We start from the raw sequence: 23,681 nt of genomic DNA, 5'->3' as shown, positions 1-23,681 counted from the left end.
TAAAATTCGAGGTTAATTATTATTTGCTAAAACAATCAAGTTTGTCAGTTTGAACATTAAATATATTGTCTTTGTAGTGTATTCAATTAATTATAGGTTGAACATGATTTGCAAATCATTGTATTCTGTTTTTATTTATTTATTTATTCTGTTTAACACAACGTCCCAACTTCATTGGAATGGGGTTGTACTTTAGTGAACAGACAATCTGCCTCCCACCTGTCTTGGAAGTTAACCGTTTTCCATCTTTCGTTTGGCCATTTTTGGGATGGGGAAGTGTACATTGGCTTGAGGAGACTGGTAGCATAGTTGCTAACGACTGCAACATAAAGGGAAGCGGTGCTCGCCGGTATAGACTGATGGGCCAACACACTAGCAAAGCATTCTGGGATTTGTAATATTAGTGGCGCATGTGGTATAATACTGGCGGGCCATCTCTAATACACAGCCAAATATTATTACATCGTGGGCCAAATTTGGCCCCCGGGCCTGAGTTTGCCATATGCTCTAAATTGTCTGTCGATGTTAATGTAAGTGTGAATGGATGTTTGTCTATATGGGCCCCACGATTTATATTTATAATTATTTATGTATAGTTTTCTATTTGGATATACATATTTGCATATGTATATACAGGTGCATATATTTTTTTTATCACGTATGTTTACATTCAAAATGTGGGACTTTTTCAACTAGAAGGTCAAAGGTGAGTTTTTGCACAGGATCAAGCAAGGATCTGGTGTCAATTTCATGGCATTGTTGGCAGATCATGATACTTATGAAGTATCACATTGGATTATGCCAGGGGTCACCAACATGGCACCCACGGGAACATGAGTAGCCCTTGGGCTTGGTCACCTGTGACGGGACATTGTGATTGTCTGGGAATGTTGTAGAAGTGATCATTTGAAAATGTAAACACTTGATGAGCTGTATAGAAATAAAGTAATGCATATTGATATTTGTCTGTTTCCTATCTTGTTATAGCCTTGTCGATAATATCCATGCATCCATTTTCTGTACCGCTTATCCTCTCTAGGGCGTGCTTGGAGCCTATCCCAGAATAGTTGTGAGAAATCATTAAAATGATCAGTGTCCTCACATAGATGAATCTAATAATTTATTAAAAATAAAGGTAATTTGAGAATGTATTTTTTTTAATTTTAGAAGTGTGCATCAAACTGGTTGCCCTTCTCATGAATCAGTACTCAAGAAGTAGCTCTGTTTTAAATGGATTGGTGACCCCTGGATTACGCAGATTCTGCTCACATCCCCTAGGGGGCATATGTGTTGATTGCGAAAATTTGCTGTGATAGAAGGTTGACTCCTTAAAATATACACAGAATTGTCAATTTGATTTCTAATGCAAGAAATGATGATAATTATTACAACAATAATACAAATGCTTGAACAGCCTTGGAGCCGAGCAGAGGCCGTCAATCCCAGTCAGCTACTTTCGTAAACGCTTGGTTGCCCCCCTTCTAAGTGGCCACACGCTGTGTTTTTGATTTGTTTATTTTGGGTGACGTGTGAGGCCAGACGACGCGGTGCCAATCATGAATAAAGTCGTCTCCTGTGCGAAGCTGACTCTCGTGTCGTTACATTGTAGCGGAAAGAATGTCGGAAAGGGCCGAGGATGACGTCAGGGGGGAGCAGCGCCGAGCAGCCAGGCAGCAGCTGAAGCAGCAGCAGCAGCCGAGCCAGCGGGGAGAAGGCTCCACAGCAATGGCGACTGTTGCGGAGCGGAGATCCCTGCCGAGTCCAGAAATAATGGTGGGACAGCCTTGGAGCAGCTGGGTCGACGCCGCCAAACTCCACTGCAACGACGGTGAGTCCGCTCGCGTCCCGAATGTGTGCGCCGAAGCCAGGTGGAGCGTCGCCGGCGGTGGTGTGCTTATTTGTGGCCGTTTGCATGCAGTTGTCGGCGGAATATGAAGAAACCATAGTGGTAGCAACGTGCAACTATTTATTTGTCTCTGTGTCGGGTCGACCCATTCTCAGGTGCTGAATTGGAGGAAAGTTTCAAAGACTTGGGGAAAAATCGCGAAGCCATGCGTTTGTGCAGAGAAGGTGAGTGTTTTTTTGTTGTTTTTTTCCCCTGTCCAGGGCCAAATGTGTACAGTACAGTATTTTGGTTCTAGGGTTTGCTCCATACACACCTATTCAAACTCTTAAGTTCAAAATGCCCTCATATGACTGGAGACCAGTATTATTTGTGAAACGTTTTATTTATGTGGTAGTTGACATCCGTCTCTAAAATAACCTCTTGAATAACTGGCTGTCATCGAGTATAGGCATAAAATGTATAAATAATAATGCCCTCCTGGTGTTCACTTAATGTTGTTCATTTAAACGTGTGAGAGACTCTTATTTGTAACATTATTCCTTTAACATAATTGTCACCTAAGATGTCATCTTGCACCTGAAGTCAAAAGTGTGAAAAGTGGGTGATTAGACCTGTAATATAGTTTATCCTGTGGAAGTACACGCATTTCCCTTTGTTGTGCTAAATTCATCCATCCATCCGTTTTCTGTACCACTCCTCCTCACTGGGGTCGTTACTACATCAAATTATTCCTACCAGAAGGCGTGTAGCTATTATTGCAGAAGTGGAGTTGGGACTTACTGTTCAGCAGTAAGACAACCTTTATGAACAAATAATTATCCTCTCAGTTTAAACTGCTCCTCTCCATAGTGGCCAAAGACCTAAATAAGAAAACTGTCCAACTCTGTAAAACACAACGACAGTAAAGCAAAAGTAGCCCGGTAGTTAAATGTCCAATGGCAATGCTGAAAACATACATGCAAATCAGTTTCCTTTCAGCGAAATTCGCAGTTTTGAACTCAAAATAGGCCATTTACGTGAATCGTATAAAGCCGATTCATTTTTTCTAGAGAGGGGGGGGGTTGTGGCCGTCGTCATAGGCTGTTTCTTACTCCTTGAACGCTGTCAGCTCGATCCATTCCACAAATCCACCTTCCACACACAGATGTAATTGTGAATATTACTACGCAGCGGACTAATATGCGGCCTGAGGTTCCGCCTGTACGCTTGGAGACCTGCTTTGGGTAAGTCACAGGAGTTGACGAGACCAGAAAAAAACTTCCGCCGCTTCTTCTGTTCAGAAGTAAAGGTACTTTTACTTCGTTACAATTGGTCTAAATGTCGCTCGCTACTTTTATTTATCTATCAACTATTGCTTATTTATCAACTATTTCGTGTGCGAGACTCCGACTTCTGCATTGGGCGCTGTTTGCGTCAATCCAATTTAAGCGCTAGTAACGTTTAATTCTAGTTCACCAATCAAACGACACAAGAAAGTCACAACTTCACACGTCTTCCATTGGGCTTCCCGGACAAAGGTATTCACACTCAATGAGCCAGCCCGACTGATTGTCGTGTGTATGTGCCGGCCATGTTGGGAAGGTCGTCGTTACCATGAAGGCAACGGCAAGCTATTCGTGTTTACATTTAGACGAACAAAAACAACAGCTTTCATGTATTGTAGTATTTGTCTGGCAGTGGCTGCCCAAACGTGGATATTTCAGCTCACTTATAACTTTAGACCCATCTCTGGAGCAGACATCCTCTATTGCTACTCTTACATTTAAGCAACATTTTTGCTCATCAGATCAGCCAGTGTCATATTTGTTGCACTGGTCGTTTGTATTTTCGCTTTGAGGTGCTGCGTGTCGTGGCCCTGGTTGTGGTCCCAGCGGAACCGTGAAGCACATGTAACATCGACGACAAGAGTTGATCCGCTAGTACATCTTGTATTAATTAGGAAATGCGGCTACAATTATCTAATTAGTTTACTGATCTTAATGTTAAATGTTTTAAGCAATGGAGTGATGTTGAGGGTTATGTCACAACACAGAATGAACTAACTTCAAATTCAGAAATGACCAATAAAAACAGAAAAATATTGTACTTAATATTTTCCTGGATTACCCTTTGAAGTTTGTAATAGTGAAAAATGAAGTGGAACAATTATTTTAGTATATTCTTGTCCAGAATGAGAGTGCTTAAAGAGGAGAATGCTATTCATGTGGCACGGCTTTAAGCAGGTCTTAGTTGCAGGTGGAAATTCTCTGTGGGGGGCCGGGATCTGCCAAGATCCCACTACAATTATTTTATTTTATTTGATTGTTTTGTCACCTTTTCATGCCTTTTATGTTTGCATGTCTGGGAAAACAAAAATTTAGTAGAACATCATTCTTGCCAGCAGTTGTATTGAAAAGAAAGTGGAAAGGATGTGAAAAGGTTCTCATTTTAAATATTTTTAAAAGTTCAAATCCTCTGATTTTAGCCTGTCAACCTTTAATACTTTCTGATTCCCTTAGCCCTCCATAAAAGCACACAAATTGTCTTTGCGTTTTAAATAAAACAAGACATTGATAGACATCACCTTGGACTTATGAAGACTGAACAAGATTTTTGCCTATTTTCTTAGGTTTTGAATCAAACACGACACCAGTCATGCCCAAAACTTAAAAAATAGCAGGTCCTAATTCAAAGGTTGAAAATCATCTGAAGACTGAAGTCACTAATTCCCAAATATCTAGGTTTCATAAGCAGAATAAGTGTATGTGAACGTGGCGATATAAAAATGCAAATGACTAATCACTCCATTCTGAACGTTAAGTAGACACATGCTTTACCCATCAACTCTGGTAACAGGAAACCTTTTGAAATACAGTGTGAACAAGACAATATGAGGATTAAATCATTTACTTACTATACATAGAGTATTTCAAAACATGGATTTTATGTATTGCATATATTCAAGATATGAAATACGTGCAAAGCACAAGTGCTTTTTATATTGTAGTATGAAAGGTTGGAAAAAAATATGTGGAAAGCAGTGACCACAAATTTAGAGGAGAAACTAAGAATTGCGTTTGTTTCTAGAATTAAAAGTCTCTTGCTAGCAAGCAAGCTAACATACTGTAGGTAACAATACTTATATTAGTCTTACCGTCAGGGCTCTGATTCACCCTGTTTTCCCACAAGCAAAAAAGAGTGAGCCACAGCAATCTCACAGATAACACTTTTTACTTTGACACATATAGTGTATTAAAATGCTCTTCTGATTTGAAAGAGCTTTGGGTGATAATAAGGACAGTAATTACCAATTTACTCCTTAACGTTTACGTGTCTCTTAATTTGTTATAAATTGGCGGCATTGTCAACGTGTAAAAGTTTTACTCAATATACATTGTTTGAAAACATTTTTTGCCTTTTGCAGGCTGGTTGGCTCCACATATTTTTTTTTAACGTAAGTCAGTCTATTTCATCTGCTTTCTGTGTGATTGGTCGTCTGCGTGGCGACTCTTCGTGATTCCTTCTAGGGCAGCTTGGAAAAACCTGTCACAACATGTTCAAAAGCAATGGTATCGTTTTAATGGCTGTAAATGTGTGAGGGCAGAGGGGTCAGATTTGGAAAGTGATCGGGGACCTAACCCTTCCCCCCTCCCCCTCCTCAACTATGCCCCTACTTACCAGACACCTATAAACCTTGAAAGTTTTCACTGAATGAAACAAGACTATTATGATAAGGGTAATACCTGATTGTGTTGTTTGATCATTGTTCATTTAACATTGAATTGAGAACAGTTCGTGCAGTGCTGATTTCTTAACATTTTTCTTTGTCAGCCATATTGTGCTGTGTAGTTAATTTCAATTGCCAATTGCTTTACCATTTGTAGTTTATTTGTATATATTTCAGATACTCAAACTTATTATTTTACCATTAGGAGTTTTTGTCTTTTTTCAAGGACACATGGACAGCAAATCTATGACTTGAAGTTGTTACAGCATTGTTATTTAGGCTCTTTGCTTATCAAAATTAAGTTAAATCTTTGTTTTTCCAAGCTGAGCACCCTATTCTGTTCTGACCATCATATGTGCTTCGCCACTAAGCCTAAAGCTAATTAGGGGATCACTAGTTGCATGCATACGTCATAACCAAAGTAAAAGCTTTCACAGACAAAGGGTAGCATCATCCCCCCCAGTCTTAACTTTTGTACTTAGATTAAGAGAGATGACCAAACTCAGAATGATACAGGTAAACAGTCGCTCAGATCATCTCATTTTGGCCAATGATGAGGATGTGATCACTTGGTGTCAAGCACAAGTTTGTTTTGTCTTGTTGTGAAGTAAAGGGTTAACTCTTTGTCATGGCACTTATCTGGTGTTGCGCCTTCATAGGTCAATAATGCGGCCTGTGTACAGAGCATAAAACCGTCGCACGATTCAAGTAGCACATATCCATGCAGCTGACAAACAAGTGCTTATGTACACTGTGTTATGTTTAATACTGTATTGTACATTACATTGCACACATAACTGAGAAGACACTCCTTCATACTGAAGAAATCCAGGAAGGATTTTATTGTATGTGCCTTGCCTCTCATAAAGAGCATGTGAAAAAGGCCATTTTAAATCCATGACTGTTGCATCTCTAGCCTTGAAACCGTAACACACGTGTATCATGTAGCACTACCCATCGGAGACTGTCATTGGGCCGATCAATTCTTGCTGTGTGTGTAGATAGAATTATATTCATCCGTGTGTGAATGTGGGATAGAGTATTACAGGTGTCTCTCCCACTCTCTGCCATGATTCATGCCAGATTCCGACTGTGGTGTAACCACTGACACGCTATAGAACAGATTATTCAAACACAAATATAGTATATATATTTTTTAATAAATGCACAGCAAATTATGACTTTGTTTCTTACATATACAGTGTTTGTGGCAGAAGACCAGTGTCAGTTTCAGGTTTAGATTCATCTAGTGTTTGCTGCTTGGAGGCAGCCACCTAGATCATTCATCACTGGCTTGGATGAAGATGCTGAGATTAACTGGACTCTCATTCGCTCCCTGTTTTGCTGTTCACAAACGCTCTTTCCTCTTTCTTACGCATAGGTCCTCCGCTCACTCTCTCTTTGTCTTGCCCAGGCCTGTTGCTGCTCTTTTTCAGTCTCCATCTACCATACTTGTTTCTTGGCTTTGCTCCTGTCCTCTGTCTCTTTGCTTTTCCTGATGACTTCCTTCTCTCTGCATCCTTTTTCCCCATACGGTGTGATTTAAGGAGACATCTACAGTCCATAGACCATTAGCCTTTTCAAGTTTGATGTTTTGTGTTTATTTTTTTTAACAGTGCAGTCAGTGCATAAGTCTGTTGAATTAGACTAGCGAGCAGATCTGGCTAGGGTGCTTTTATAGTTGAGCCAACTATTTGTGTACCACTCCAAGTGAGCAATGCTGGCTGTTTGGAAATGAGGTCTATTGGACCTTGCCATTAATCTACTGTGAAAAAAGAATATTGTTATCGATGTGTGTATCATTTCATTAGGATGTCGTAATAGAGAGTGACTAATTATTTATCAAATATGGTTTACTAAATAATATTGGGTCGACAATTTTTTTGTCTTTATTCAACAAGTAACTTTCTAATCTCCATAATTTTGCGTCATTGTGAGCGGAAAGACATTAATAAGCTGTGTGTACAACACAAACAAACCAGTAAACATGCCCCTTGGCATGGCATTCATCCCCTATTTAGCGAAGCCAGACTCTTGGTAGTACACATCAGCAGCATGATTTTCTATTCAATGTCATGTCATTTATAGACCTCTGTCAGTGTAGTGAAGACATCGGCTTTTTTTCCTTGGCCATTTCAGCCGCTACAAAGGTCTCGTGGTTAAGGAGACATTTAGCGAAGTGTTTTAATGCAATTCACATGCACAAAGTAGGCTCAGGTCTGTCATTTCACCCACAAATGCCACTCACTACCCTAAGAGGCATCCCACCTGGTAGACCTTATGTGATCATTGAGTAATGGTCCTCATCCCTTCCAGGCCCTGTCAATTATGTTTTGAGGACCCTTAACAGCTTTTGAGTGGTACATATTAGAGAGAGGCTCCAGTCTTGCATTCTCTCCTTCGCGTATCTCACCATAACACTCCAAGCAATCTCTTAATTAAGTTCCTCAAATTAGGAGATTTTTGGTTCGCTGTGTTTGTGAGCTTGAGACCAACTATTTGGTTAGTGGAGCATCTTTTCACCGATAGGAAACCTTCTTTTGCCTGTCTAGAAAAACACTACAGTACATTCAAATATAACATCCAGTTTGGACAGTGTTTTGAAAAAACATTTGTTAGTCTATAAAATAACGACAAGTTGCCAAATAATATTTTGTTTGGAGAACCCAAATGCAACCTTTTACAAAAGGACATAACTGATGAATACTTGCATCCATCTTTTGTTATCCACCACCTAAAATAGTTGCCAAGGTTTTTTCAATAGCTCACAGCAAAGGTATGTTTGAATTGAACACATGATAAAAGAAATAGAAAATTAGAAATGATCTGCAATTTGTTCGACAAGAGATACAATTAGAAGTTGGATTCCAGTGCAATATACTCAGTCATAACCAGGAAAATAGTAGACTTCATGGTTATTTGACAGCAGGTAACCTTTGGATCACTACTTTGGCCTCTTCTTATCACCATGTACTCCAGGATGAATCCAGCCAAGTGTTAGATTCACTATTTTTTTTTTTGCATGGTTTACTCCTCAGTTTGCCTTGAGTGTTTCATTATTTATTTTTTTATCGGAACATGGTTCTCACAAATACACGTCTCTGTGTGTGATTATATAGGCTGTGAACGGGACATAATGTACTTATAACACTGGGGAACACAATTTTTGTTGAGTTAGGTCTGACAGCTGTTTTTAACTATTTTTTTGGGTGCGGAATCCAAAACTGATCACAGTTCTCTATCACGTCAAGTTTTAGAACTATAGATCCCCGTTTTCATCCATCCATTTTCTGAGCCGCTTCTACTCACTAGGGTCGCGGGCGTGCTGGAGCCTATCCCAGCTGTCATCGGGCAGGGGGCGGGGTACACCCTGAACTGGTTGCCAGCCAATCGCAGGACACATAGAAACAAACAACCATTCGCACTCACAGTCATGCCTACGGGCAATTTAGAGTCTCCAATTAATGCATGTTTTTGGGATGTGGGAGGAAACCGGAGTGCCCGGAGAAAACCGAGAACGGAGAACATGCAAACTCCACACAGGCGGGGACGGGGATTGAACCCCGCACCTCAGAACTGTGGGGCTGACGCTCTAACCAGTCGGCCACCGTGCCGCCAGATCCCCGTTTTCTTAAAAAAAATTGAAAAATACTGTACTTAACAGATATGTGCTTGTATAAAAGTTTTAAAATATTGACATACAATGAAATATGAAAGAAACAAGCATGAATGGAATGTTTATTTTACAGTATTATGCTTTACAAAGGATATGGCACAAATCCTCTTAATTCCTACTATGCTAGCTTTCTGTTTGCAGATATTGATAGTACTGACCTATTGGGAGCTGCACACACACACCTCACCGCACTCTCAATTGTGACTGCACAAACAAGTTGCCACGTAGCTGGAGATGAGTCCAATCGTAATCAGCTGGCAAGACTTACTACAGCTAATCAGTGGAATTTTGCTTATCTGGATGGTAAGCTATGTAGAAAAAAACTTGACGTGCTAGAAAAAAACTGACTGCAATTTTGGAATCAGCATGCCATTTTTAGTTTTAATCAGCATAAAATCTAACTCAACAGATTTTTTTTTTTCAAATTGTTCCCCAGTGTAATCAGCCATTCTTGGATTGGTTTTTGGGTACGGAAAGTATTCAGACCCCTTAAATCCTTCACTCTGTTATATTGCAGCCATTTACTAAAATCATTTAAGTTCTTTTTCCCCCTCATTAATGTACACACAGCACCCCATACTGACAGAAAAACACGGAATTGTTGAAATTTTTGCAGATTTATGAAAAAAGAAAAACTGAAATGTCACACAGCCATAAATATTCAGACCCTTTGTTCAGTATTTCGTAGAAGCACCCTTACAGCCATGAGTCTTTTTGGTAATGATGCAACAAATTTTTTACACCTGGATTTGGGGATCCTCTGCCATTCCTCTTTGCACATCCTCTCCAGGTCTGTCAGTTTGGATGGTGACTGTTGGTCATTACAGCCATTTTCAGGTCTCTCCAGAGATGCTCAATTGGGTTTAAGTCAGGGCTCTGGCTGGGCCATTCAAGAAGAGTCATTGAGTTGTGGGAGTTGTTATTTTAGCTGTATGCTTAGGGTCATTGTCCCTTTTGGAAGGTGAACCTTCGGCCCAGTCTGAGGTCCTGAGCACTCTGGAGAAGGTTTTCGTCCAGGATATCCCTGTACTTGGCCACATTCATCTTTCCTTCGATTGAGACCAGTCGTCCTGTCCATGCAGCTAAAAAACAACCCCCACAGTATGACGCTGCCACCACCATGCTTCACTGTTGGGACTGTATTGGACAGGTGATGAGCAGTGCCTGGTTTTCTCCACACATACCGCTGAGCATTAAGGCCAAAAAGTTCTATCGTGGTCACATCAGACCAGTGAATCTTATTTCTCACCATCTTGGAGTCCTTCAGGTGTTTTTTTTAAATTTTTTTAAGCAAACTCCATGCGGGCTTTCATGTGTCTTGCACTGAGGAGAGACCTCCGTCGGGCCACTCTGCCATAAAGCCCCGACTGGTGGAGGTGGAGGGCTGCAGTGATGGTTGACTTTCTAGAACTTTCTCCCATCTCCCGACTGATTCTCTGCAGCTCAGCCACAGTGATCTTTGGGGTCTTCTTTAACTCTCTCACCAAGGCTCTTCTCCCCCGATTGCTAAGTTTGGCCGGATAGCCAGCTTTAGGAAGGGTTCTGGTCGTCCCAAACGTCTTCCATTTAAGGATTATGGAGGCCACTGTGTTCTTAGGAACCTTAAGTGCAGCATACATTTTTTGTAACCTTGGCCAGATCTGTGCTTTGCCACAATTCTGTCTCTGAGCTCTTCAGGCAGTTCCTTTGACCCCCTGATTCTCATTTGCTCTGACATGCACTATGAGCTGGTAGGCCTTATATAGACAGGTGTGTGCCTTTCCTAATCAAGTCCAATCAGTATAATCAAACACAGCTGGACTCCAATGAAGGTGTAGAACCATCTCAAGGATGATCAGAAGAAATGAACAGCACTCGAGTTAATTATGAGTGTCACAGCAAAGGGTCTGAATACTTATGGCTGTGTGTTGTTTCAGTTTTTCTTTTTTAATAAATCTGCAAAAATTTCAACAATTCCATTTTTTTCTGTCAATATGGCGTGCTGTATGTACATTAATGAGGAAAGAATTAACTTAAATGATTTTAGTAAATGGCTGCAATATAACAAAGAGTGAAAAATTTAAGGGGGTCTGAATACTTTCCCTACCCACTGTATGTCTTTTGTATGTTTGAGCTGTTAACACAGATGTATAGTTTTCTTTATGACTTGTACCCTAACAATCAGATTTTCCCCTGTGCATAGATATGCCTTTATTTGGCCAGTATCCCGCGCAAGATGACTTCTACCTGGTGATGTGCAGCCACTGTAGTCAAGTAGTCAAGCCCCAAGCCTTCCAAGCACATTATGGTAAGTCTTGTAGACAAATGTTCTGTCAAGAACAGCGCTCTCTCTTTATTCTGAGACGTTCCTCAGGGAGACTCTTGGGTGTTTTTAATGTGTGATAGTGATGTTTTATTCAAAAGGAATACCATAAATAGAGACAATAAATCTGAAAATAATTTAATAGTAAGCTTTTGCATGCCACTGCCACTTCAGCATTGCTGACGGGGACATTTCTTACATTGGCACACTCTGTGGTATTTCTTTCCTCTCCTTTTACCATCTCCCCCACTTTACCTCCTTACACTGAAACCTGAGAGAGGGCACCAGCAACTTTGATTTATTTACTTAACGCTCTGTCGTGTGTGCATGCGTGCGTGCATGTATGCGTGTATCCAAATCCCCTGTTAATATTTGATACAGTTCTCTGTCCTACAAGTGATGTACTACTTTTTTTTTTTAAACACAGAACACAGCTCAGTTTTCCAAGTTTGTCAATCTATAAATGGTGTACTGTATGTTTCAAACACTTTGACTATTCCTGAGGTATCAAAAATTATTGTGTATGATGTAGAGGATCAGAAATAGACAATTGTGATAGAGCGCTTAAAAAAATTTACAGATTATTGAAATGGCCGTACATAAATATTTTCAAGATGTACAGTGGACAAAAAATCTACACACCCCTGTTCAAGTGCCAGGATTTTGTGATGATATACAAAAATGAGATCAAGGTCCATTCCACACAGAAACATGTTTAAGTGTATCGGGAAAGGTCTTTATCGTTTTGACGTTTTGTCCACACGCAGCCGGGGTTCTGGGAGCATGAAAACGATCATTTTTCAAACCGGGTCTCAGATTGCATAGCTCTCAAAACGCTGCCCTCGTACAACACATACTGTACACATCTTTCCTAAAACGATGACATGGTTGTCCCAATTCTCGCATGACCATCAACAACAAAAAACAATGCTGCATCAACGTGTTGGATGTTCTATACCTTGGCAGTGATCTGGGCTTTCGTTTTGAAGCAGAAGTTCTACCTGGTTGTCAATCATCACGAGTGTCTTCCTATCATGCTTGTTTTTTCTTTGTCATGAGTATTTTTACGTCGCATGGAGTTGTTATTCTTTGTTTTAGGTGACTTTCTGTGGTAGCGCTACAGCACCACTTCAAGGCAGGTGTATAAACTAGTGTTTCAGCATCTTTGTTAGGGTTGGGCATCGTTTGAATTTGAGCGATCCCGGTTCCGATTCCTTAGTTCGATTCCAGTTCCAAACAATTCTCTAATCCAATTATTTTAGGGGGCTAGGTCAAAGCAGTTTGCATGGTTTAAATAAAGGGTGTCCAAATTATGAACATTCATTTTCTTAGCAGCCCGCAACATAGACTAAAATGAACATTTCACTCGAGGTTCTTTATAACCAGTATCAATATCAAACCTATGAACTAAAAGGCAATGTGTGAGGAACTAACCCAATTGACTTAATATTGATTAATTAATGTTTCAGCTAAAAGTTAAATATAATATAGCATTGTTAAAAATAGTTATTTTTAAGTTTCAGCACATTGTTAAGCTTACGTTGGTTTGAAGATGAAACAAAATGCTAAAAACCATTAGTGCTAAAGTGCAACCAACCGTTTACCTTGTTAGCTGTTTCAATGTTGGCATAGATGTATTTTATTGTTTCACTCACCCAGTTGACTGAGAGTTGACTTGACTGAAGCTCCGCGCGGTGTAGGCTGAGGCTCGGAGCACCTTAGACGCATCGTGAAAGCCTCCTTTGCACAATATAATCTTATTTCAAGTGTTGCACTGAGGCGATTGGTCATTCATTTTAACAAAGTTAAGACACACTTTTGTTCGCCGCCGCCATTAGGCACAAGCACATCACCGTGCGCGTTCTTAATTGGTTTACACTGCTTCTTCATTGCTTTTAGCCACTTCTTCTTTGTGGCTGGAGGACTAGGCATTGAAACTGGGAACCTAAATTTTTTAATTTGAACAGTTCCTGGAGAACAGGAACGTTAGTCCCGGTTCCAAACGGTTCTCGATTCTCGATGCCCAACCCTAGTCTTTGTGTGGCTAGGCACATTATTTTTAAATGCTTCTGTGTTTACGGGAAACTGTAATAAAAGAAAAAGATCGGCTCAGTTTCCATGTGGATGGGGCCCAAAATCAATCAAACTGTTTTCCACCATTTTGACCTATATAATCTGTGCAACTCAATTGAGAAAAACTAAATATTTTCGTCACTCTCATTACTGAAGATATGACTGTGTTCAGAATTAACCAGTCACATATAAACTCATGTTAAACGGGAGTCATCACAACTGCCACCATCAAAAGTGCTTCTGATTAACCCCAAAATGAACTTCATATGCTCTTGTAGACTTTTCCTAACACATTTCTTACTATTTACCAGAAGCCTGAAGGTTTTGACATTTGGTTACGAGTACAGTATTTGGAACTGTTCATAATTCCCTCCACCTTGACTAAGGCCCCAGTACCAGCTGAAAAAAAAACGGCTCTAAAGCATGATGCTCCCACCACTATAGTTCACTGTAGGTGTATTCTCCTTTTGGAATTATTGACAACAAGTTTAAACTTGGTTTCATTGACCCATAACACATTTTCCCACATGCTTTTGGGCGATTTCAACTGTTTTTCTCTGTACGATAAACATTCCGTCTTGCCACCTTACACCATAGCCCAGACATATGAAGAAGACGGGAGATTGTTGTTGTTGTATGTCTCAAATAGCCAGTACAGTACTTGCCAGAAATTTCTGCAACTCCTTGTTGTCCAGTGTTGGTGTTTGACTTTTGCCAGCCTTCCAGCCCTGTTTTCTTCTCGTTTCAATTTTGGAGGCACATCTAGTTCTTCGTAATGTCACTGTTGTGCCATATTTTCTCCAGTAAATGATGACTGTCTTCACTGTGTTCCATGGTATATGTAATTCCTTGGGAAAAAAGTTATACCCTTCTCCTGGCTGATACCTTTGAACAATGAGAGCTCTCTGATGTTGCAGAAGCTCTGCGGATACATATGACAAAATAATGTCAGGAAAAGCCTACTAGAAGATCTTAACTTTATTAGGGGTTAATCAGATGCTCTCTAAAATATGGCGTATGTGTGCTGACTCCCATTTAATGAGCTTGAATATGATTGGTTAATTCTGAACACAGCCACATCCTCAGTTATGAGGGTGTGCATGCTTGTGCAGCCACAGTCTGAATTTTTTACTTCCCCTCTCTAAATGATTTCATCTGTATTTCAATTGAGTTGTACAGGTTATAGGTCACATTAATGGTAAAAAAAACTATTGAAATGATTTATCTTAGTCTCATTTCTTCTAATCACAAAAACCTGGCATTTGAATAGCTGTTTGGACTTTTTATGTCCACTGTATTTTCCAAACTCTTGGGTAAAAATGATGTCCTCACAAAAACAGGGGTTTTGAAAGAGCTCTGTCCACATGTCCACTGTCGGCTCTTAAGTGTATTTTGGTGAAGCTGAAGTTGGAAAAAAATCAGCTCACTGGGTTGAGCATTCAGAAAATCAGCGCTGCTCTGTATGGAGCCTGAGAAAGCATTCATGCGTTTTTGAGTTTGCAGTTGTCACACTTACTGTATGTTTGTGTCACAAAATGAAGTCAGTTAGGTAGAGTTTAAAGGGAGAGTATGATGTTTTTCAAAATGCTAGCAAGATTTGAATCGAGCCTCATTTCATTCAAAAGGATTTGCAAATCATTCTGTTTATATTTTCATTTTACACAATGTTCCAACATCATTGGAATTGGGGTTTGTAAGTTTTTAATGTATTTATCTGCTTGATATTGAGTACGGAAAATGGAATCTGACTGTTATGAATAAAGAAAATTCCTAATGAGGATAAGCAGTATAGAAAATGGATGGATGGACAAATAATCTTTGCTTTGCATGCATGCATTTTAAATATTTAGAAAATGGCAACTTCAGCCACAGTTAGTGGTCAGCCACAAGAGGGAGGTATAATAGCACATGACTTGAGATCTGCTCCTATTAATTACAGATTTTGTATGTAACACCCAAATACCCATATTCTTAGCCATTCTTAGTCATACCCTTTTTTGGGCATATTCTCATTTTGGAATTTTATGTCTTTTAAGAATGTGACAAATACCAAGCTATCTGTCACATCTAAATACTGTTATGTACATTTACTGTGTTATAGTGGTTGTTAAATCAAACCCAGTAATCAAGGGATTGTAATGGGACATTCAGATGTACAATATGCTACTGAAAGAGTACATTAATTTATAGATTTCTAGTGGGAGCAGTAAGTAAGAAAACAGTTATAATAAACACTGGACATACAGTATGGTTTTTCCTCTCATCCTGGTATAGCCTTAGGTGGCACACTGTAGTGGAGAGGGCCTGAATATGGTAGATGTTTGGGCTTCTTGATTTCTTGGCTTGGCTGAGCAACATGGGTAAGTCTCTATACAGAGTAGCAAGTCAGTTGGGATGGAGTCTCTGCAAGCAACAGGCAAGCTCATGTTTCCATGCCATTGCAAGAAAACTTAAAATGTTCTCAAACCCTGATTCCAAGCTAATGCCCCTTTGATTATTTGTTTTAGTACTGAGTTGCATACGTTTGACAGAATGGTGATGTTATGACTTGAGGATTGCATTCATTTTTATGTTCCAAAACTAAGGATTCCCATTAACACTGAGCCTACCCTTTGACATTGTGAAAAAGGATATGAAGACTCCTCTTGTTCCTGGGGGGTGTTGTTTTGTTGTCTTTGACTTTGAATGATGTTCTTTTTTTCTATCAATATTGGTGGTATTTGTTTTGTAGAAAGGGACTGTGACCGGGCTAAAACAAGGCGACAAGACAGTGGGTTTGTGGCAGGGGGGTGATGGAGGGTAGGAGCAGACGAAAGCCATTATTTTGCTGTTGCAAAGTAGGTGGGAAGCTTGTTCAGGATGTGACGGTGTTCTCGTGTGATGTTTTTGTTTTCATTAATTACAAAAAGAAGGATATGGAAGGAGCCAGCACGGTGGTCGACTGGTTAGCACTTCTGCCTCACAGTTCTGGGGACCGGGGTTCAAATCCCGGCCCCACCTGTGTGGAGTTTGCATGTTCTCCCCGTGCCTGGGTGGGTTTTCTCCGGGCACTCCGGTTTTCTCCCACATCCCAAAAACATGCGTGGTAGGTTGAATGAAGACTCTAAATTGCCCATAGGTGTGAAGGTGAATGCGAATGGCTGTTTGTTTCCATGTGCCCTGCGATTGGCTGACGACCAGTTCAGGATGTATGCCACCTCTTGCCCGAAGATAGCTGGGATAGGCTCCAGGAGCCCGTGATTGAGTTGTGCCCAAGACGCATTGTGGATTTTTTAAAAAAGAGGTCAAAGGTCAAATTACATCTTAAATAACCAGCAAACAAGCCTTGATTTGAACGTGTGTGTATGTTTGCCATGGAGTGTTTTTGCAATCAGCAACAAGCTTGTTTGTAGCTCACCTGCTGAGAATACAATTTTGGCCTTCTTTCAAGTTAGCTATTAGCCACCTTTTACATAGATTGAGCACAGATATATGACCTGATTTACTAAGAGTGGTTAGCGGGGGCTAAATTGCGTGTTAACGCTTAACAGATTACGTGTGCCGTTGGTGGGTTGGTTGCGCATCAGAATCATCTTTATTTTGCCAAGTTTGTCCAAAAAACAAACAAGGAATTTGTCTCCGGTAGTTGGAGCCGCTCTAGTATGACAACAGACAGTAAATTGACAGAGAATACTTTTGAGACATAAAGACATTGAGAACAACAGTCACTGAGCAATAAAAGGTTGCTTGTAATCTGGTAAAAATGGTACTAATTTTTATTTTTGTATTTTTTGGACAATTGTGCAAAAAGATTCAGAGTCCTCTAGCAATTAGAGCAGTTTGAATGACTAATATAGCAATAGTCCGGTGCAATGACCATTGTCCAAAGGCCGCCGAGACTTCAAGGAATGTATGCAGTTTTAAAGTGACTAGTAGTGCGATAATCTGGGACAATGTCGATTGTGCAAATGTTGCAGATACTCCTCAGTCAGTGTGCAAGTGGTGCAGATGCTACTCTGGCATGAGTGGCCAATATTGGTCAACAACAGATATGAAAAAATAGTGCAGCGTGGCGAGACTACTACAGTGAGTGCGCGAGTAATGTATAATTGGCCCGACAGAAATGTGACAACAAACTCGAGTCAAAAAATTGGCAGCATTACTAAGATTGCCATCTTTGCCAAGATCCCATATAGCGGCCGCAAAATTGTGTGGTCACTGACTCGAATAGATTGCCCGAGCTGTTAGCAACAGTTGTAAAAAGGTGTGCAAAACTAAAAAGTGGAAATCAGAGACTAGAGAAGAACTGAAATTTCCAAGCAAACTACATCAGCCAAACTTTATCTTTTTTCCCCCCCCTCTCCTTTTGTGGTGAGTTCAAGTAGCCCTTCAGACAAGTATTGAGTTCTCCTGGGTTGACCGAGCCATTTTTATCCCTAAGGCCACTTTATTAGAGAACTGTACGTGAGCGGGACCGCAGCACGTCTTGTCGTCTCTGTGTTACTGGTTTTGGACGAAACCTCCCCACAGCTTGTATCCCGTATTGAAAAGAGGGTTTTGCGCATTATGCCTGGATCAGACTACAAGACAAATGTGGTCTTTCTCGATTGTCACACTGCTGGCCTAAAATCTTGCTGTATCTCAGGCAGACAGTGGCAACACTACACAACATGTATTCCGATACCACCGCATCCAGTCTTTTACGATCACTGGGCTTTATCTTGTCTAATCAACGCAACCGGATACACTCGTTACCATGGCGACGACAACAATGTGCCGTGCCTGTGTGTGTGTGTGTGGGGGGGGGGGTTAACAAAATGAGGAAAAACGTGTGGTGTTCTGGAGAAGTCGTTCATTCAAGGATTGCTTGAGGTATGTTCACGTACTTTTAATGATATGGCTCACAAGCAGGCAACAAAATTTTATGTAGCCTAGCAAGTTAGTGCTAGCACTAACGGTTGTACATAAACATCCCGCCGTTCTGTCGAATCATGCTGGAAAGCAGTGGTGTCAAAGATACGGCCCGCGGGCCAGAACCAGCCCATCAGGGGGTCCAATCCGGCCCGTGGGGATAAAGAACATATTCAGTGCTATTTTTCAATAAAAGTAACTTGTTGCTAATTTTGTCTACTAGAGGGTGCACTGACAACACTTCAATGACATTGATGCACTTGTGAAGGCCAAACGATGGCAAGTATCAGGAGCACACTAATATAACATGGTCTGCCATGTTCACACTACAATTCTGTAAAAATGAGTACCAAATGTAGAAATGTTTTAAGACAATGAATATTACGAAATTTCAGTCAAAAGCTTCACTTCAAATGAGGTTGTTTTGTTGGAATCTTTTTTTTTTTTTTTTTTTTTTTTTTTTTTTTAATATGCACTGCCACAACTGAATTTTTTTTTTTGTATACATTTACAAAGGATGCATAACTGAATGGTGCACGCTCAATGATTCATAATACTGTTGAAATAAATTTTGGTTAAAAATTTCAGACTGCTCATGATTTGCAACATTTACAACAAGATAACAATGAATTAATGTTAATATTTTCTGAAAGTACTTATAATCATTTACACAAAAACAATGGGGAACATTTTGAATAGTTATTTATGGATTTTTAAGGCAAAAAATATTGTGGTCCGGTGTGCTTGAGCTCTAATTGGGGTGAATGGGGCCCGCGTACTAAAATGAGTTTGACACCCCTGCTCTAAAGCTTCGGTAAAAATTGGTTTGTGCGCGTGAATAAATGTTGACAACGGCAAGCACGGGAGGTGATGCACCGGTCACAATACGCAATCATATTGGTCGACGTCAAGGTGTGCTTTCGGAGAGTTGTCGTTGATATGTCACACAAAATATGCGAGACTTTTCATTTTGGCGTCATAGGGCTATCATAGGGCCAAATTGTTGGTTGTGGATTATGTCACACTACAAGAAGTTTTGTTGTGCCCAATCTAGGAAATCGGCTGCGATAGCTATTTGGGCCAATATCGGGGCTAAAGTCCTGTAATAAGATCTAGGCATTAGGTAGCTGTCATTATTTTCATTATAAAACATTTGGGAGAGCACTGCCTCTAAAGAGCACAGCAGTAGTAGTATCTGCTTAACTGTCTGACCCCTCAATGTCACCAGAAGCCATCTATTTTTGCCAAAAAAGCTGCTGTCTGATCACCAGTTAAGAATAAGATGCAATTTGGAAAATCTAAATTACAGTGGAGCCGTATGCAAATAATTGCTGTGCAGCATCTTAGATGTGTCCACCCCAGATTACACAATATGGGACCCATCTCTTAGTGTCAGCCACACACACCATGGAAATGTGATTTCTTCAGGAAAATGACATTAAAATTTTTAAACCGTTGCAGTTACATTTTATATTTGGAGCTGTAAAATTTTAATACAGTCCTCAATCTTATTAATCAAGTAATTTTAATATACAGTACAGGCATATGAGCTGGTTTAGTTAATTTATTCATCGATAAATAATTTTCCATTGATTTTGTTGTGGAACCTCTTGAATACAATCTGTGCTGGGCTGCTGGTTGACCAATTTTGTTTTGATTTTGACAAACAAATGTTTGAACAGAAAATAATAATAAAATAATCCGTTCGGTAGTCAAACTGATGTCATAAAAAAACTTTACACAGACCATTTTTAGGTTGTAATTGAATATTCTTAACTGTCCTACAAGTGTAAAATAAAAAAATGTTCAATATTAAAATGTAAACACAAGTACTAACAAATGACAAAAGCCGATGCTTGGGTGACACGGTCACAGATGCACATCTCAGTGTAGTGTACGACTGCACTGCATCATACAAATAAAAATAAAAAAATCCTTTGAAGCAAGTTCGTAATAATCATTTCTTTCTCTTTGTGACTTGCCATTCACTAGTCGGTAACATCTCCATTTTTGCTGTCTGTCACAGTGCCTTTCATCATGTTATTCTGAGAAGTTCAGGCATGAAAATGAAGCTCCTGACCTATCGGTTCTTTCTATTTTAAGGCTGAGTTTTCCTGTTTCAGAAATGCTGCTGAGTATTGTCAGAGCTGGCTTTTTATGTCCTATTACGGCTAGCTTTTCTACTTGGCTGTGGAAGACTAGTGTTCAATTAAAGCTTTATAACATTGTCACATGTAAAGGCAAAGCTCTGTGAAATAAATAAAATTTATCATCAAAATGTCTTCTAAGTATTCCTGATCTTTCATAATCATTTGCACATTATCACTGTGTTTATATCTATCCATCCATTTTTCTATGTGGCTTGTGCTCGTTAGTGCCACGGGTAATCCAAGTTATCCCCTCTGATTTTGGGCGAGAGGCGGGGTACGCCCTGACTGGTCACCAGCCATTTACTCTCACATTCACGCCTATGGACAATTTGGAGTCTTCAATCAACCTAACATGCAAGTTTTGGGGGAATGTGCGAGGGAGCTGTAGTACTCAAGAGAAGTATGATAGTATGACTTGAATGGATTTTTAGCAACTGCTAGGGTGGTATTTAATACCAGACTGCTCTGTCCTGTTTATCCAGAGAGAAGACATAATTCTACCATCAAGTCAGCATCCACCTCGCCGTTCCATTTGATGGGAAGAAACAGGAGTAGTAGCAGTGGTCTCGGGCTTGGACTTGCCTCAGGGTCTCTCACTGGAGTGACTAGTGGAGGGATTGTTAGCCGAACCTCAACTGCTGGATCTAACTTCTCTCCCTCTGCAACATCCTCCTCCTCAAATCCCAAACTAGTCAAACCAGCCAAAGACAAGGTGTCAGGCATCCAGCGAAGACCTCCCTTTCCCCCATTCAGGATGCTGCAGCCGGACAAGATGTAAGTTTGATGCACATCTGGTTGTGATGTTAAAGTTACACAGTATCATCTTTTAAATCTCTGTATTTGATGTGTTTTACAGTCTGTGAGAAAGACATAATTGTATTGCAGTATCTGGAATACATTTAAGAACTATGAGGCGGTTTTTGTCCCGACTTTTGCCCGTTACCAACCAAGGACGACAATTTTAAGTGTTCAATATTTACGACAAAAAATCTTCGTGTGTAGGGAAAACTGATTACTCCTCAGTCATTAATCCATGAATTGTGACGTGAATCGGAATGTAGTCAATCAAGAAGCAACCTGACTGGGGAACAAGGAAGCAACCATAAATAAAAACAAACATACTACTAGATGTCATATTTTTAATAAGTGGGTTCACTGGAGGGCGAGGTGTTTTTCAAAGCAAGTCTGTATTGACGGCATCGCCATTCTACAACACTCCTGTCTTCGGTCCCTTTGGAAACACTCAGGAAACATCAGCCCACCACATCTGATAACCTGTAAAGCAGAGATGGGCAAACTATGGCTCGCGGGCCACATCCGGCCCGACAGAGATTGGTACATAATCACCCAAATCATATCAAAATCATGACTGCATTCATCTGGCCCTGTCCTGTAATGCCCAGTGGTTCCACCAGGTAGCGCAGTAGGTAGAGTGATACATTGACCCGACTTTGTCTGTTTTGTTTTTACTCTGCTACTGCTCTGAACCCTTCTTCAACCATGCGTGGGCCAAAGAAAAGTTGACAGTGAGTGCCGAGTGTTTAATATAGAATGGACTACTAAATACTTTTTCACTGAAGTCCGGTCAAAGGCTGTATATCTAATTTGTTAAGAAACCATTGGGGTTTTTGAGGAATATAATCAGCCATAACTTTTCTACCAAGCATGCTGATTATGCTAACAGCCAGTCAACGCAGGAACTGATGGCTACGGCTTAGCAGTTAAAATCAAGCTTGCAGGCTCAGCAAAACACCTTTATCTGACAAACTGCCATCCAATATTCAGTCTCACAAGACCCTGAAACAGTGCCACGGGAGCTGCAGATGGCACTGATTGATCTCCAATGTGATATTGTTTTAAAAGAGAAGTTCAACTCTCAAACTGGATGAGTTTTATGCTTCATTAAGCGCAGGCACATTTACAAAAATCCAGAAGATGGCACAGAGGATGCTGGTGGTGTTTGGCTCTACATATGTGTGTGAGCACCAACAAAACATCCTACAAATCCTAGCAGAGTAATGAACACCTCAGATGTGTTCTGAGAATTGCCACAACAAAACTAACACCAGACTTTTATGCACTGGCAAAAAAAAGTGATCAACAAAACAGACTGCTCCCATTAAAAGTAAATCTAAGTATTAACACCTTGCAGCCAAAATGTTTGCCCACTTTTGCTGTAAAGTCAGGCCTTCAAAATAAAAGCATACTAGTAATATAATATGGTTCACACACCTGGAACACAAAGTCTGGCGAACCTCAGAAATGGAGGAGCGGGTAGCGTGGGAAGCCAAGTTTATTTATTTATTTTTATTTTTATTTATTATTTTGGGATTTTTCGGCGGCACGGTGGACGACTGGTTAGAGCGTCTGCCTCACAGTTCTGAGGACTGGGGTTCAATCCCCGGCCCCGCCTGTGTGGAGTTTGCATGTTCTCCCCGTGCCTGCGTGGGTGTTCTCCGGGCACTCCGGTTTCCTCCCACATCACAAAAACATGCATGGTAGGTTAATTGAAGACTCTAAATTGCCCGTAGGTGTGAATGTGAGTCCGAATGGTTGTTTGTTTATATGTGCCCTGCGATTGGCTGCCAACCAGTTCAGGGTGTACCCCGCCTCCTGCCCGATGATAGCTGGGATAGGCTCCAGCACTCCCGCGACCCTAGTGAGGAGAAGCGGCTCAGAAAGTGGATGGATGGATGGGATTTTTCTGTTTTAAAAAAATAGACCAGAGGGCACCGCAAATTCCCCGTCTTATGTGTCGTCTTCGACGTTGCGTTGCTATGTTTTGTCTTCTTCATTTTTGTTTGATCATGTTTGAACACACGAGATTTCGTTCTTGGCGACTAGTATCTAGATCGGTTATGGAATCTTGGTCTGTGGTGTTCGGTGTCGAGATTAGCTTCCGCATAGTACACACATACTATGACCAAAACTGTTAAATACCTGATTTTTCATCCTCATGTGTGGGGTCTGTAACAATCTTTTAAGATATGAAAAATATTCTTTTGTGTACCAGGCCTAAGTGACGTTAAGGTGAACAC

General features: G+C 40.5%; 1 protein-coding gene across 3 annotated transcripts in view; it reads left to right on the top strand.

Moving 5' to 3' along the window:
* LOC133483131 (ataxin-7) overlaps positions 1-23,681 on the top strand; it is a 52,844-nt gene that overhangs the window by 11,018 nt on the left and 18,145 nt on the right. For all 3 annotated transcript variants that reach the window (XM_061783811.1, XM_061783809.1, XM_061783810.1), the window contains 4 exons: positions 1,610-1,828; positions 2,002-2,070; positions 11,411-11,515; positions 21,126-21,417. In XM_061783811.1, the coding sequence (XP_061639795.1) occupies positions 1,618-1,828; positions 2,002-2,070; positions 11,411-11,515; positions 21,126-21,417 (677 nt within the window). In that variant the 5' untranslated portion in view covers positions 1,610-1,617. The remainder of the gene's footprint in view (positions 1-1,609; positions 1,829-2,001; positions 2,071-11,410; positions 11,516-21,125; positions 21,418-23,681) is intronic.

The sequence above is a fragment of the Phyllopteryx taeniolatus genome, chromosome 9, assembly GCF_024500385.1.
Source record: "Phyllopteryx taeniolatus isolate TA_2022b chromosome 9, UOR_Ptae_1.2, whole genome shotgun sequence".
In the NCBI taxonomy this organism is placed as follows: Eukaryota; Metazoa; Chordata; class Actinopteri; order Syngnathiformes; family Syngnathidae; genus Phyllopteryx; species Phyllopteryx taeniolatus.
This window is presented reverse-complemented; position numbering and strand designations above follow the sequence as displayed.